This window comes from Mangifera indica, chromosome 1 (genome assembly GCF_011075055.1).
Source record: "Mangifera indica cultivar Alphonso chromosome 1, CATAS_Mindica_2.1, whole genome shotgun sequence".
In the NCBI taxonomy this organism is placed as follows: Eukaryota; Viridiplantae; Streptophyta; class Magnoliopsida; order Sapindales; family Anacardiaceae; genus Mangifera; species Mangifera indica.
Genome location: NC_058137.1, coordinates 20712619 through 20726360, shown reverse-complemented (window position 1 = coordinate 20726360; position 13742 = coordinate 20712619). Strand labels below are relative to the sequence as shown.

Genomic DNA, 13742 nt, shown 5'->3' with positions numbered 1-13742 from the left:
CCGTTATAGTTAACTAACAATTTTAATAAAAATTTAGAAATAAATAGATATTTTGAGTTTTTAAAATCGCTCGCATGCATTGAAAATAGATTAAATTGTGGGTGGGAATAACCTTTAGGCCTTCCATGTTTCATCAAACCTTGGGTGGCCTTTTAATTTGCTCTTTTGATATTCTCCAGCTGGAATTTTGTCGACCGCTTGATTATTGGTATAAACCCTTCATCACCGCCAGCAGGGGTTTTAACACAACACCTCTATGAGCTTGTCCTGCAACGACAATGAAAACTTATTTCCTTCCATTGAACGCAAAATTCAGTAAATTATACGCCTAATTTCTAATTATAAAATCACTCTTCACCAAGCCAACGCCGCCGTCTGGCTGTTCCCAACCGCAACCGGCGATTCGACTCTGTTGGTAGGTTTTGATTGTTATAAATGAATTCTTAGATTCGTTAATGAGCCAGAAGTTTAGCTGTTTATTTGAAGTTTATGCAATCTGTCTCTAGAATCAGGAATCGTAATGTTTTGATTGAGATATTGCTTTTAGTTCGTTTTTGAAAGATTTCATATATACATGATATTAATTGTAGATAAATAAAACATTATTGCGAAGAATGATAGCGGCAGTATCATGGGTGCCAAAGGGGGCATCAAAGGCTGTGCCTGATGAAGCTCAACTTCCCCCAAAGGAAGAAATTGAGAAGATGATAAAAAGTGGCGCTTTAGAAGAGGAAAGGTGATTTTTTTTTTTTTTAATTTCTTAATGGTGGTTTAATTTATTTGCTTTCTGTTTGGCTATCACTATGATTGGAAATACTTTTTCCTATAATATTTTTATATGGTTAGATTCTTCATTTACTAGTTGTATGTCCAACGTGATACATTTATTCCTTAGTTAATATATAGACAAATTTATGAAATAATTTTTGACACAAATAGCAATGAATGAAAATAAGAGGCCTGCTAGGATAATATTCAAGGATATTAATAATAAATGATGTTGTATTTTAGGTGATGAGCCTTCTGACTTAATATCTGAAGTTACATTCTTTGAAGCAAATGAATGAGATTTTGTTGCTTTAGAGAACAAGACAATTATTTTCTCATTGTTGAATTAGATATTCTTGAGTTTCAACCTTATTTTCTTTAGAAAGTTAATATCACATTAATTTTTTTTTAGTATATAAAATTTCACAAATAGTATAGATTCTGGATATATTGTTGCTAAAGTAATGAGTTGATGGAATAAAAAATTAGATTGTGACAATAAAAAGATTTGATTTTTCTTGTTTCATTGTAATGCTGGTTTGTGTAGTGAGAATGGTCATAGTGAAGAGGAGGATGAAGATACAGATATTGAGGATGTTGAACACACTAATGAAGTCACACAAGCTTTAGTTGTAGCAGATGCACTTGGCAAAACTTCCAAAAGCAAGAATTCAGGAACCAAATTGGATGATATAGCTGAGGGCTTGAAGGAACTTGACATGGACAACTACGATGATGAGGATGAAGGTATCTCTATCTGGATAAGCTTTGAGTTTTCATTGTTTCTTTCAGTTGTTTGATTTTATTTCAGAATATAAATAAAGGGGTGGTAACTGATGTGTTGGTTTAGTTTGACAGATCTTATGTGATTTTAATATGCTAATTGAGACTGACTATTAACTTTTAAGGTTACTAACCTGCAAAACTTCCTAGTTAAAACAGATTTAAAAAAAATAATAATAACAGAATAGTTTGTAATGGTCATGTTCTCTGCGATAAACATCATATTTCATTTGCATTTCATTAGTGATTCATTTTGCTTGTGATTGAGCTTAGAAGTTGAGCTATTTAGCAAGGGGCTCGGTGACCTTTACTACCCAAGTAATCAAATGGATCCATATCTGAAGGACAAAGATGTGAGTATGTCAACTATATTTGAATATGGTTAGTTTGTTTGCCATTACTTATTTGGCTTATAATGCTGCAACTTCCTTTCAGGATGTGGACTCTGAAGACCTTGAGGATATGGTCATTAATGCGAATGATTCAGTTATAGTTTGTGCATGTAATGAGGATGATGTCAGTCATCTGGAGGCACGTAATGCTTGCACAGTCTCCTTTCTCACTCTTTCTTTTTCTCTCTAACAACAAAGCTAGTTTATATACAAATAAACATGGGACATTGATGCAAAATTAAATTTCAAATAGGTCTATGTCTTTGAGGAATCAAATGATGGTGACACAAACTTATATGTTCACCATCATATCATCATTCCGGCATTTCCTCTTTGCATGGCTTGGCTTGATTGCCCACTTAAAGGAGGAGAAAAAGGTTAGACATTCATACACTTCTTTAGGCTGGAATTTGTATTTTATGTGTTTAATTCATATAACTCCATTGAATCATATGAATGGACCTAGTAGGCTGTCACACTTCGTTCTTAATCTTGTCTATCTAATTTACTGTAAAGTCTAAAATTCACTTAGTTTGTTAATCATCTACTTTATTTTCATTTAAGATTCTCTCGGAAACTTATATTGTGAATACGTACTGCAACATTATATTTTCTTTATGAAAAGATACAGGTGATTTGGTTTTATAAAATGGTTTAAGCAGAAAAGGTACACACTGTACCTATTTTTTTTGTTTGTGAGCTAAGTTTAGGAGTAATTATTTTACTACAAGTAATCTGAACTAGTAATCATAAGCTGATGAAAAATAATGAATATATGATGGTTTAGTAGCATATGCAATGAAAGACATAATTTCATTGATAATGGAGTCTTGAAGAACAATGTAAATAAGGAAGGAGAATAGATGTCTGTGTGAAGAAGGAAAGAGAATGGGAAGCAGGGAAGCTGAGATTTTGAAGCTGCTGTTGCTATTTTTTGAAATTGAAACACGTTGTTTAATTGATAGATGGGTGAATTGAAAAATGTGAACAGCACAATCAAGTCTTTACTTTATAATTATAGAATTGCCATGTGGCATTAGATGCCTAAAGGACTTGGTAAATTAAATCAACTGAGGATCCTTTTCAAATCACAGGGAGGTGAATTAAACCTTTCTCCTTCTTTCCTTTCTCTTGTTTGGGAAGTAACTGCAGAAAAAGAGGAATAACTTATATAATGAAAATAAATATAAAAAGAGAGAGGAAAACAACATATTTACAGAGTTTTAATTTTGTCATTCTTTTTAGTGAAGTTGGACTTTGTGTGGTTTTACTTGGTGCATTGGATACTTAGCGTTTTGTTTACTTTTTTCTTTTTTAATTTTTTTCCTAAAAGATATTTGTTTCTTTGTGTGTTGTATTGAATTTGCTACTGAATGCTTTCTCTATGCTGACAGGGAATTTTATGGCTGTTGGCTCTATGGACCCTTCCATTGAAATATGGGACCTTGATGTTGTATGTTGGCTGTGTATAACCTTCTCATGAGATATAAGTTGATTAGACAATTTTTGGAGATGTTATTGCAAATCTCTTATTATTTTTGCTATTTTTAGATCGAAGAAGTACAACCATGTCTCATCCTAGGTGGCATTAATGAGGAGAAGAATATGAAGAGGAAGAAGAACAAGAAAGGCAAAAAGGTTTGCTTCTTATATGCTTCCTAGTTAATTTTCTCTCAAACCTTCAATTTGAAATATCGTCATCATTTATGTCGCGTGTACTAAATGAGGATTACATTGAAAACTTGAAATCTCATCATTGATGGTCGGCAAAAAATTGTTATTATTTGTAGTAGCTCTTATGGTTAGTTTGCCGGAGTGCATGGTTATAAGTGTTGAAAGCTTTATGGATACGAATGACAAACACCTAGATACTGTGCACTGAAATTGGCTTTGATTGTGCTTGGGACTATATGTCTAACTGTGTCTTTTTTAATAAAAGAGGTATCTTTTATCCATCCCTTAAAGAGATTCCATTTTTATATTGGCCATCTTTCTTGAGTGCAATGTGGAAATAAGATTTATGACGCTTGTTCATTTAAAATATGTTAGGACTTAATAAATAATAATAATAAATAAAATATATTTGGATTAGGATAATATATTTGATATTTATAATAGGATACTTGATTTGATTAGATAAATATTTGATTTGATTTAGATAATATTTGAGTTGATTAGGATAAATATTTGATTTGATCTAGAGAATATTAGAATTTAAAATTTAAAATATAGAGTATAAATATGAGTGATTGGAGGAGAGAAAGGAGGAAGAAAGAAAAACATTGATAATTTGGTATTTGGGTAGCCTTTGGCTAATTTGGGAGGGGAAAGACACCTCAAATTGTCTTTGGGAGGAGTTGACACCTCTGTTGTCAACACTATTTTATTAATATTAATAATATTTGAGTTGGGTTCCTATCAAAATATTTTCTCATTTATCTTTATAATATTAATCATTTTATTTGCAAATTTTCATGTGGATATGAATTTGACTGGTACTTTATAACATATGCCTGCTATTTGTGTTGTGTTCAGTCATCCACTGAATACAAAGAAGGCAGTCACACTGATTCAGTTCTAGGTCTTGCTTGGAACAAGGAGTTCAGGTGTGTTAAATTATTCAAATGTAATTTGCTTCCATGTAATGTTCTTACCATCTTAAATATTTTGTTATCTTTTACTTCTCTTTTTCCTTTATTTTGTAACTTGGAATAAAAATACAGGAATATCCTAGCTAGTGCAAGTGCTGACAAAACTGTTAAGATTTGGGATGTGGTTGAAGGAAAATGTAGTTTTACCTTGGGGCACCATACAGATAAGGCATGTATTTAACTTCACACCATTGGTATTTCTCTTCCACTTGTATATGTATGATTTACCATATCAACTGTTTGTTGGTATAGTTTTGGTATAGCACCTACTCTTAGTCTACAATTAATTGATGATCTAGTAAGTATTCATGTTTGAATATCCTTGTAAATTTGAAAGCATTATATATAAAAGGGAGGATAAGCATTTGGAGATGCTTCGATTATCATGTGTGATACCAATTCTTATTGCCCTTCTTTAGAAGCCTAAATGTATATGTTGTACTATGGTAGAACTCAATTCCCAAAACCTGTTTTTGTTTGCAAGTGACTATAGTTTTAACGTTCATCCTTTAGATACTAAGGAAGACATTTAAGATTTAAAAAAAAAAAAAAAACTTGATGTGTTATGTTCTGTTAGATATAGAATTTAAATACCATTCTTTTTTTAACAGAACAAGAGGGAATCTTGAGAAATGTGCTTTGTGGTAATGTTTTCAGATATCCCTTTCAAATATGATCCTAAAAACTTGTAAAAATTCTATAAAAGGGGGAAAGGATTCTCTTTTTGTTTCTTCATAATTTCAACCTGGTAAACATTAGAATATTATTACTAACGTATATTTGGATATAAAATACTAAGGTGAAACTCATAACTTGGGGTTTATTTTAATTTTTGAAGACTGTTTGGGAGATCATATGACAAACTCTTAGAATCACTGTCCCAAAGTTTGGTTAGATATCCCTTTTGAAGAAAGAACTGTGGGTAGTTTGGGATCAATGGTAAAGGAGCTTGGACTTAGCCTTAGGGGCATGGCCAGGTTGTGTTAGCCCATATGATGTAGTAAGTTTAAACTGAAGACTCTTAAAACACTTGCAAAAATCTTGTTGGAAAGTAAAGTTTGGCTTCTTAGAAAAAAGTTGTTTGATTATGTTTGAAGCTTGTATTGTAGACAAATGAGTAAAGTAGTAATTTATTTTTGTATTTTTGGTAGGAAGATGATACAGAAATCTTATTTGTTACTTTCCATTTTTAAATGGTGCATGAATTTATTTTTCTTTTTAATCTAGGAATTTTGGTCTCTATATATTTGTTCTCAATTTTTCTAAGAAATACATGAAGAAACCAATTTCTCTTTTTTTGTCAGTAAGTAACTGGAATTTTATTATTCAAGTAAATATAAAAGAAGGTTTCCCATGTTTATTCGGGATCATCCAGGTTTTTGATATAAAAGATGGTGTTGGTTATAGTAGTAAAACAGGATTTAGGTGCTAAGTGGGGAAAGGCATGCCCTCCTTGTTGCTATTCTTACAGTTTGATCTTGATTTATGTGAAATTCATAACATAGAGAAGTGACAATGAGGGTGCTACACCAGTACAGCATACCTGATGATTTGAAATAATATAAATGTGGATGATCCACTAAATTCATACTACTTTGATAGTAGCCTTAATATCAGATGGAGTGTGCAAACTTTTGGATGCATGTTTAAATTCACTATGGCTTAGCTTTTCTTATTATTCTTTTCAGGTTCAAGCTGTTGCGTGGAATCATTATGCTCCCCAAGTTCTTCTTAGTGGATCTTTTGATCGCTCAGTTTTCATGGTAAGGAACTCATTTTCTTGCTTTACCTATTGTGTCTATTAAGGCATTGGCAGAGAATCTCGTTTTTGAGATGAGAAATCAAAGTTTTGAAGATTTTGACACACAAGTTTTTTTCTTATTTTTTGGTAATTCTCTTGTTAGTTATCTTATGGTTCTCTATTGTTATGCATTGCAGAAGGATGCAAGGATATCTACGCATTCTGGTTTCAAGTGGTCAGTTGCAGCTGATGTAGAAAGCTTGGCATGGGATCCACACACTGAGCATTCATTTGTGGTGTGTGCATTCATCTCTTCTTCTATTTCATAATTTTAGGGTTTCAAAAGTCTTTAAAACAATGAAAGTAGATGGGAATTCATTTTGTTTCTAAGTTTAGATTGGTATATGTTTGGTCTTAGGAATTCCCAGTTGTTTAATAGTGGTTTCATGTCTTTTTAGGTGAGTCTTGAAGATGGTACAGTGAAAGGGTTTGATATCCGAACTGCCAAATCAGATCAAGCTTCAGAGTCACAGCCATGTTTTACCCTGCATGCACATGACAAGGCTGTTTGTAGCATTTCCTATAATCCATTAGTAACCAATGTAAATATTTATCCCTTCCTCAATCCCTTACCAGATTTTTCATAGATGATCTAACTACATATAATAATTTTGCCCTTCTGATTTTCAACAGCTTCTTGCGACTGGATCCATAGATAAAATGGTAACTTTCAAGCTGTTCTTACATTCCTTTTCCATCATGCACCTTCTGCTGGCTCTGAAGTGTGTTGTTATGGTCTGATGCAGGTGAAACTTTGGGATCTGTCAAACAACCAACCTTCATGTGTTGGATCCAGGAACCCTAAGGCAGTAAGTTATTAATTTTATTCACAATAATATGTATATTATTTTAAGTAGTTTGAGATGGATTGTAACACTATATTCAAAATGTTTCTAGGGAGGTATTTTTTCAGTTTCCTTCTCAGAGGATAGTCCATTTTTGCTGGCGATTGGAGGATCCAAAGGAAATTTGGAGGTGAGTAGAATATTTGGTTTGATTGTTCTGATGAAATTTGTAAAGAGAGAAGGTTGTTTGATGTTGGTGGATTATTATTACAGGTATGGGATACTTCATCTGTTGCCGAGGTGTCGAAAAGGTTTGGCAAATACAGCAAGCCTAACAAAGCCGATATATGATCAAGTGTAACATCTCTTTCTAAGAAACCAAATTTTGTTTGATTTCTAGTACAAATTATAGTCTTGTCTTTTAAGATTCCAATTTTTTTTTGTTTTACCGTACAAGTTATAATGTTTGATGTTATGTATAGGAAGATAAGTAGTTTTATACTTGTTTTGTCTTCCTGAAAATGTTCTTGTTTTCGTCTGAATTTATTATATATTTGTTATTAATTTACATAAAATGCAAGCAAAATTTGAAGTATTTCTTCATATATTTCAAAATATTTCTCTTTGTACTAATTAGTGAAAAATGAACTTGATGAAAAAGAACTAATTAGTGACCATTTCCTACTAAGGTTTAATGAAATTATCAATTCCTGTCTTTTAAATTTCAAAAAGTAAACTTTAAACTTCTAATTATTATTGGTTTATTTGGTTTTTTCAAAATGATTATTTTACTTTTTTTTTTTGGTTGAATTTACAAAATTATCTATTATATTTATTATAAATGTCAAATAATTATTAATCTATTTTTAATAGTTTAAAATTTTATGAAATAGATTATTAAAAAATATTAAAACTCTAATTACTTTTAAAATATTGTGTTTCAGTCATTTTTTAAAGATATAATTGTTATTTGTTAAATTATTGAAAGACTTTTTAAAATTTTCAAAAATTCTTTTGATGTTTTTTGAATTTTCAAAAATCTCTTAAAAAATTACTTTAAATATTTTTAAAAATTATAATTTATTTTTAAAAATTTTTTACAAGAGAAAATAGAAAATAGAAACGGAAAAAAAAAGTGATTTTTAATTAGAGAAATAGAAAAAGGTACATCATTTGCACTGGCCTTCTGCTTCAAGATAGTGCTCGGAGCTTTTAATCATGGCATTCAACAGATTGAAAATGGGACAAAATTTATTGATGCCTGCAATATGTTTTTTAATCACTGTTAGAAATTATAAGTACTTCTTAACCTGCACAAACATTAACATAAAAACAGAAATATTAATTAAAACAGGTAAAAATTAAACTTTTTTGACCCATTTTTGATAAATTATATATATATTTTTATCTATTTTGCCTATAATGTGAAAATCCAAGTAAAACTATAACATTTTCATTTCTGAGCAATCTCAAACGTGGTAAACTTAAATCAAATATAGTAAATCAGAAACGCACTATCGGTGACTCCATTGTTGTTATTCGAATGTTTGACAAATTTAAGTTTGATCATTCTCTTGCTTTTTTAGTAGTTAGTCGAAATAGGTTTAGTTAATTTTTACCATCCGTCTGGTAATCCTGATTTTGTATAATATTATTGATGTAATAATAGTGTTGTTTTGTTTTGAACTGTGATTATATAAAATGGGACTGATTGTGATGGCTTTTGCAATGGATAGGGTTTTCAGGATTTAAGGTGATTAGACCAATTTACCAATTTTATTGATTAATCTTAACCCCAAAATTTAGTAGTGGAAAGGTTTGAATTAAAATATCTCAGTACTAAGGGATATACGAATTTCACCTCGCCCCAATTATATTGTGTAGAATTTAATAGGGTAATTTGCTTATAAATTATTCCCAACCAAGGTTTGATGCAAAGATTAAAAACTCAAAAAATTCAAAGATTTACCTGTCTTTAAATTTATGTCAGAATTTTCAATTAAATATAAAGATAAAATTATTTTTTTAATAATATTATTAAATAATATAATTTTATCTAATTTTTTTCCTATATTTTAAAAACTAACGCTTCACTCTTATTTAAAGTTTTTAATTTTTGAAAAGTCACATTCCCCACCTCCAAGTGTTTTTTCTTCACCTCCCTGACAGTCATCTTTATCTCCAACAACTGCCTTTTTTCACCTTAAATTATCGCGGTTTCTCTCTTCTTCTGAAGTTGTCGTTGAATCCAACCAAAATGGCAAGACAAAACACTCTCTTTCTTTTGGACGACAAATCATCGTCATTTGTTATCCAAATTTAAATGATACAACGTCATCCTTGATCATCCAAATGACACTCCTTTCATTGACTCAAAAGACAGAATCCTTTTGTTGTTTAGATGTTGTCTATTCATCAGGTTAGATTTCCAAACCGTAAAGTAAAATGATAAGTTTTCAAAATTTAATCTTAAAGAAAATTATTAATTTTACAAATTAAAGAAAGAAAAATGGTATAAAATTTTAGAGTTGTAGAGATGAGCGATAAAATAATGTTTCACTCTTAGTCATAACAAAAAATTCTAATAGAAATCCAGAGACGGGTGGTTGTTTGAGTTTTTAAATCTTGTGGGTGTCTTTAAACCAAACCTTGGGTGGACCATGAAACTTTAATCTCAACCACTTGATTTACTATTTGTATCTTCGTATCCTCCCACGACATGTCCTCCGTCGAAACTGAGATCGACTATGACTTACAAGGGCAAGGCTTGTTTAAATTGCGTATTCATCATCTTCCTTCTCCTGGCATTTACTCTTCTTTATTATTCGCCAGTCGAAGCCAAATCTCGTCGCCCAATAACTGTAACTTATTCTCCAATCTTTTACCTTTTTCGTTTGTTTTACTTATTTTAATTTATTTGCAATTTCTGTGAAATTATTATTATAGGACGTTGAGATCAGACAGAAGAAGCTCGAATGCTATGCTAATATAGAGAGGTTCGCTTATTTCTATTCCTCAAAAACTATATGATATTGTTATAATTTATTAATCAGGGTTTGCAATTTTTGAAAGCAAAGAATAAATTTTTTAATTGGTCTCTAAATTTTTTCCAATTGTGAATTTAAATTTGTTTTCAAGTTGTTTGATATGTTTCCAGGTTCTTTATGTCTTTAATCATATGTAATATTGTATTCGCCATTTATTTATAAGTAAGAAATTTTAAAGGATGGCATATTGTTTTAAAATCTTAGTTGTATGGTTGTGTCTTCCATCTTCGAATAGAAGGCAATAATAAAGTATGCTTAATCTGTAAAATTAGTCAAATTGGTGAATAAAAGAATCACCATTTATCGAAAATCTATCAATTGACGATTATTTTTTTGTCGAATGCTGTGCTTTTTGATGGGATAGTGGATTGTGGGGGCAAAAATGTAAATCTTCTATGGTTGCAAAGGAGAATTGCGCCTTGCGATGCCTTTCCCCTTCTTGTTATGAGCTCATTTATGAGAGTGATCCTGTAAGATGGTTCATTTCAAGTTTTCCTTCTTGCTGTCATTTTATTGTCTCTTTATTTTCTGGGCTATAACTTGTTTATATGAAATTGGTTGGAACTACAGCTTGAAGAAGGAGAAAAGGATTTTGTTAGGGGCCAAGAATACAAATATTGTATGCATAAGTAAGTTCAGCAATATTCTCAGTTTCATGTACATGCTCTTTGAATGTATGCTTATTATTTTTTCTATGTTTATTTTGTCATGCAACTTGATTATTAAGGCCATATCTAGACATATGTCCTTGATTGTATGTAGTGTTAATAAATGGGAAGCTGAGCTTTCTTTAATAATAAATATTGGATGTTGTTCTTGCTTCCTTCCTACACTTGCATTTTTGCAAGGATATAGGTGATTTGGATAATCCACGAATGACTTTTTGTCTGGGGTTTGGATATGGTCATTCTAATAGATTGTATTGAAATAGTTTGTTTTAGTAAGCATATACATAGGTATAAGGGACTTAACTTCCATTTAGTGGATAGTTTGAAAGTTCCATAATTTTTATTTTGCAGAATCATTTTTCCTTTCTGGTTATTACTTTCCTGAGCATTTTGACTATGAAATCAGGGTTTGCTTTACATATTCCTTGTGTCATATTTTATTTACTGACAAATACTTGGGCATAATTGATGGTATAGGTTTAACCATTAACCTATCTTCGGTCAATTTCTTTAGATAGTGCTTTCATGGTACATGATTCTAACCGTAAATAATAAATTTCTGCATCTCAATTGTTGTTTGTCCTTGTTGTAACTAGAATGTTGATATTATTATAAATCCTGGTCTACAGCTTGCTCAGGTTGCTAAGTAGTCAGAATACTTTTCTTTGAGGATGACTTTGTTCATGTGAGACCCAAGTTGAAGACATGCATTGATATATGTGAAACTCTACATCACTGTGTGTTAAATTTGCATTAAAAAAATAAATATCTAAATTATGAAGCATTATATTTTATGACCTGAATTTGTGAGACTTGTCGAGGAAGTGTTATGAGAAAATAGATTTGCTGTATTGTAGAATATTGGGATGAAAGTCTTTTGTTCCTTTTCTTATACAGTGACCAAAAATGGAAAAAGAAAATAAATAAAGAACTCCAATATAACTGTAAAAATGTTTTATCAATCTAATTAATTTTGTGAATTTTTATTGTATGAGTAGTCATTTTTTTAAGCAGTTGGTGTACTGTGATGGAGCATGATGCTGTGGTGTCTGTGTCCTGCTCATGGTGGTCATTGAGACAGGGTGTGCCTTTGATCATGTGTCTAAGTTTGTACCATTTGAAGCCTGTGGTGGTCTGTCAAATAGTAAACTAGAACATTGGAAGGGAACATTGTGCATGTATTATTTATGAATATATAATTTAGCAACACCGTCTAGTTATTTGCTGAGTGGTGCAACTTGATGATCTCCATATTCTCTACATAAAAGGTTAAAAAACACTATATATATTTGATGGTGATCTTCACTCAATTGCATAATCACTCTTACTGATTTCACTACGGTATCGGAGTAGTAAATTTTCTGAACCTGGTAGAGTGACAAATATATGATCTTAATCCATAAGCTTGCTCTAATCTATCATAGTGAACTGCCCACCTAAGAACCAACCCTAAGATAAGCCTACTATTTTCAATCATTATAGCATAATTCCCTTGATTAAATATTGCATCTTTTTCATTTTATTCAGTTTCTTAGTAATATAGAGTTGCTTAATCATGTTAAAACTTAAGTCAGATTGTCATCTCTGCACTTATTGTAGTTTTTTAGAATCATCATAGCTTCTGCTATTGTTGGATAATTTAGCATGTTTAGCACAAAGTGGATTATTTCTTAATTGGTCTTTTTAGTTATCCTGGAAGAGTAATATGGATTCTTTGAAAAGCGAAAAAATTTTAGAAGAAACTGAGTAATCCCGGAAGAATAAAAAGCTTATTTGAAAAGCAGAAAAATTAGAAAAGAAACTGAGTATGTGCACGGAGCCAATCTTTGTCATGTCTAAGATTAGTTTAATGCAGTATAGTTATGATTTTAGAAGAGATAGGAGTTCAGTTACTATCAACTTATCTCATTTACTTGCAGGGTGTCACTGGAAGAAAGTCTTGAAGGCATTAGGGGTTCGTTCGACTACTAAAATGCGTGAGAGCTGGCATGAGAACATTGTACTGAATGGGTTTGTGGCTTAATTTGTGTCTGCACCATCACTCCCCCCATCTCAAGATGTGGGAAGCAACCATGTTTTCAAATAGTGGGTTGAGTAACTTGAGTTTGTAGAACAACGACATCTCTATCTATTGTGTACAGGACGGGACAGGACCGTATTTTAATTTTCAAAAGCTTTTTGGTATTAATTCATCAAAAAGGTTTTAATTGCCATCCTTGCTTTTCAAAAAGCTTTTTAATATTAATTTATCAAATTTTGGGTTTTAATTTGTGGGAGGAAGAGATATGTATTCCCATCCTTACTTCAAGGGAATTTTTTGTTCCCATCTCTGCTTATTTTGGGAAATCCCCGCCTTGTATGTGGAAATACATGAATCCAAATTTATCTTTATAGAAAAAATCAATGCGGGGTAGGATAGGACCCCGGGTTTCAGGGGCAATTGTCATCGTTTTTTAAAAAAAAAGGGCCATAATTTTGTGAGAGATTTGAACCAGTACTCTCGTACCTGAGTTGTTACCTTTAAAATTGAAAACCCATATTCTGTACTTTTCAAAAACCAGAAACCAAACTTTGAATCTCCTCACTAGAATTTAGAAACATTCAATCCTCTTAAGTGTATTTTCACACTACATTTGCATATGTTCTTAAGATCTGAAAATTTTCTAAATGAATCTCTGTAGGTTTAAAATTAAAAGTGATTTTTAGCATTCAAGATCCCAATTGTTAAATATACCTATTCTATAACCATGAAAGAAAAATATGATTTGAATAACCCTTACATCTATTTTGTAATTATAAAAGAAAATGTCCGAAACTTCATTTAATTTCTGCAATAGTCCTTTGGTA

General features: G+C 31.3%; 2 protein-coding genes across 2 annotated transcripts; both read left to right on the top strand.

Moving 5' to 3' along the window:
- Nucleotides 1-117: 117 nt before the first annotated feature.
- Nucleotides 118-7773, top strand: LOC123195926 (periodic tryptophan protein 1 homolog). Its single transcript, XM_044609793.1, has 17 exons — nt 118-415; nt 591-736; nt 1316-1515; nt 1825-1904; nt 1987-2082; nt 2197-2320; nt 3338-3396; nt 3495-3581; nt 4479-4549; nt 4667-4763; nt 6283-6357; nt 6533-6631; nt 6794-6937; nt 7029-7058; nt 7142-7204; nt 7293-7370; nt 7454-7773. The coding sequence occupies exons 2-17, from the start codon at nt 615-617 to the stop codon at nt 7529-7531; spliced, it is 1503 nt and encodes a 500-aa protein (XP_044465728.1). The 5' UTR covers nt 118-415; nt 591-614; the 3' UTR covers nt 7532-7773.
- Nucleotides 7774-9845: 2072 nt separating this feature from the next.
- LOC123217651 lies at nt 9846-13108 on the top strand. The gene is made up of 5 exons (XM_044638745.1): nt 9846-10041; nt 10127-10176; nt 10592-10697; nt 10798-10856; nt 12815-13108. Exons 1-5 carry the CDS (start codon nt 9928-9930, stop codon nt 12864-12866), a joined length of 381 nt encoding a protein of 126 aa, XP_044494680.1. The 5' UTR covers nt 9846-9927; the 3' UTR covers nt 12867-13108.
- Nucleotides 13109-13742: the final 634 nt, after the last annotated feature.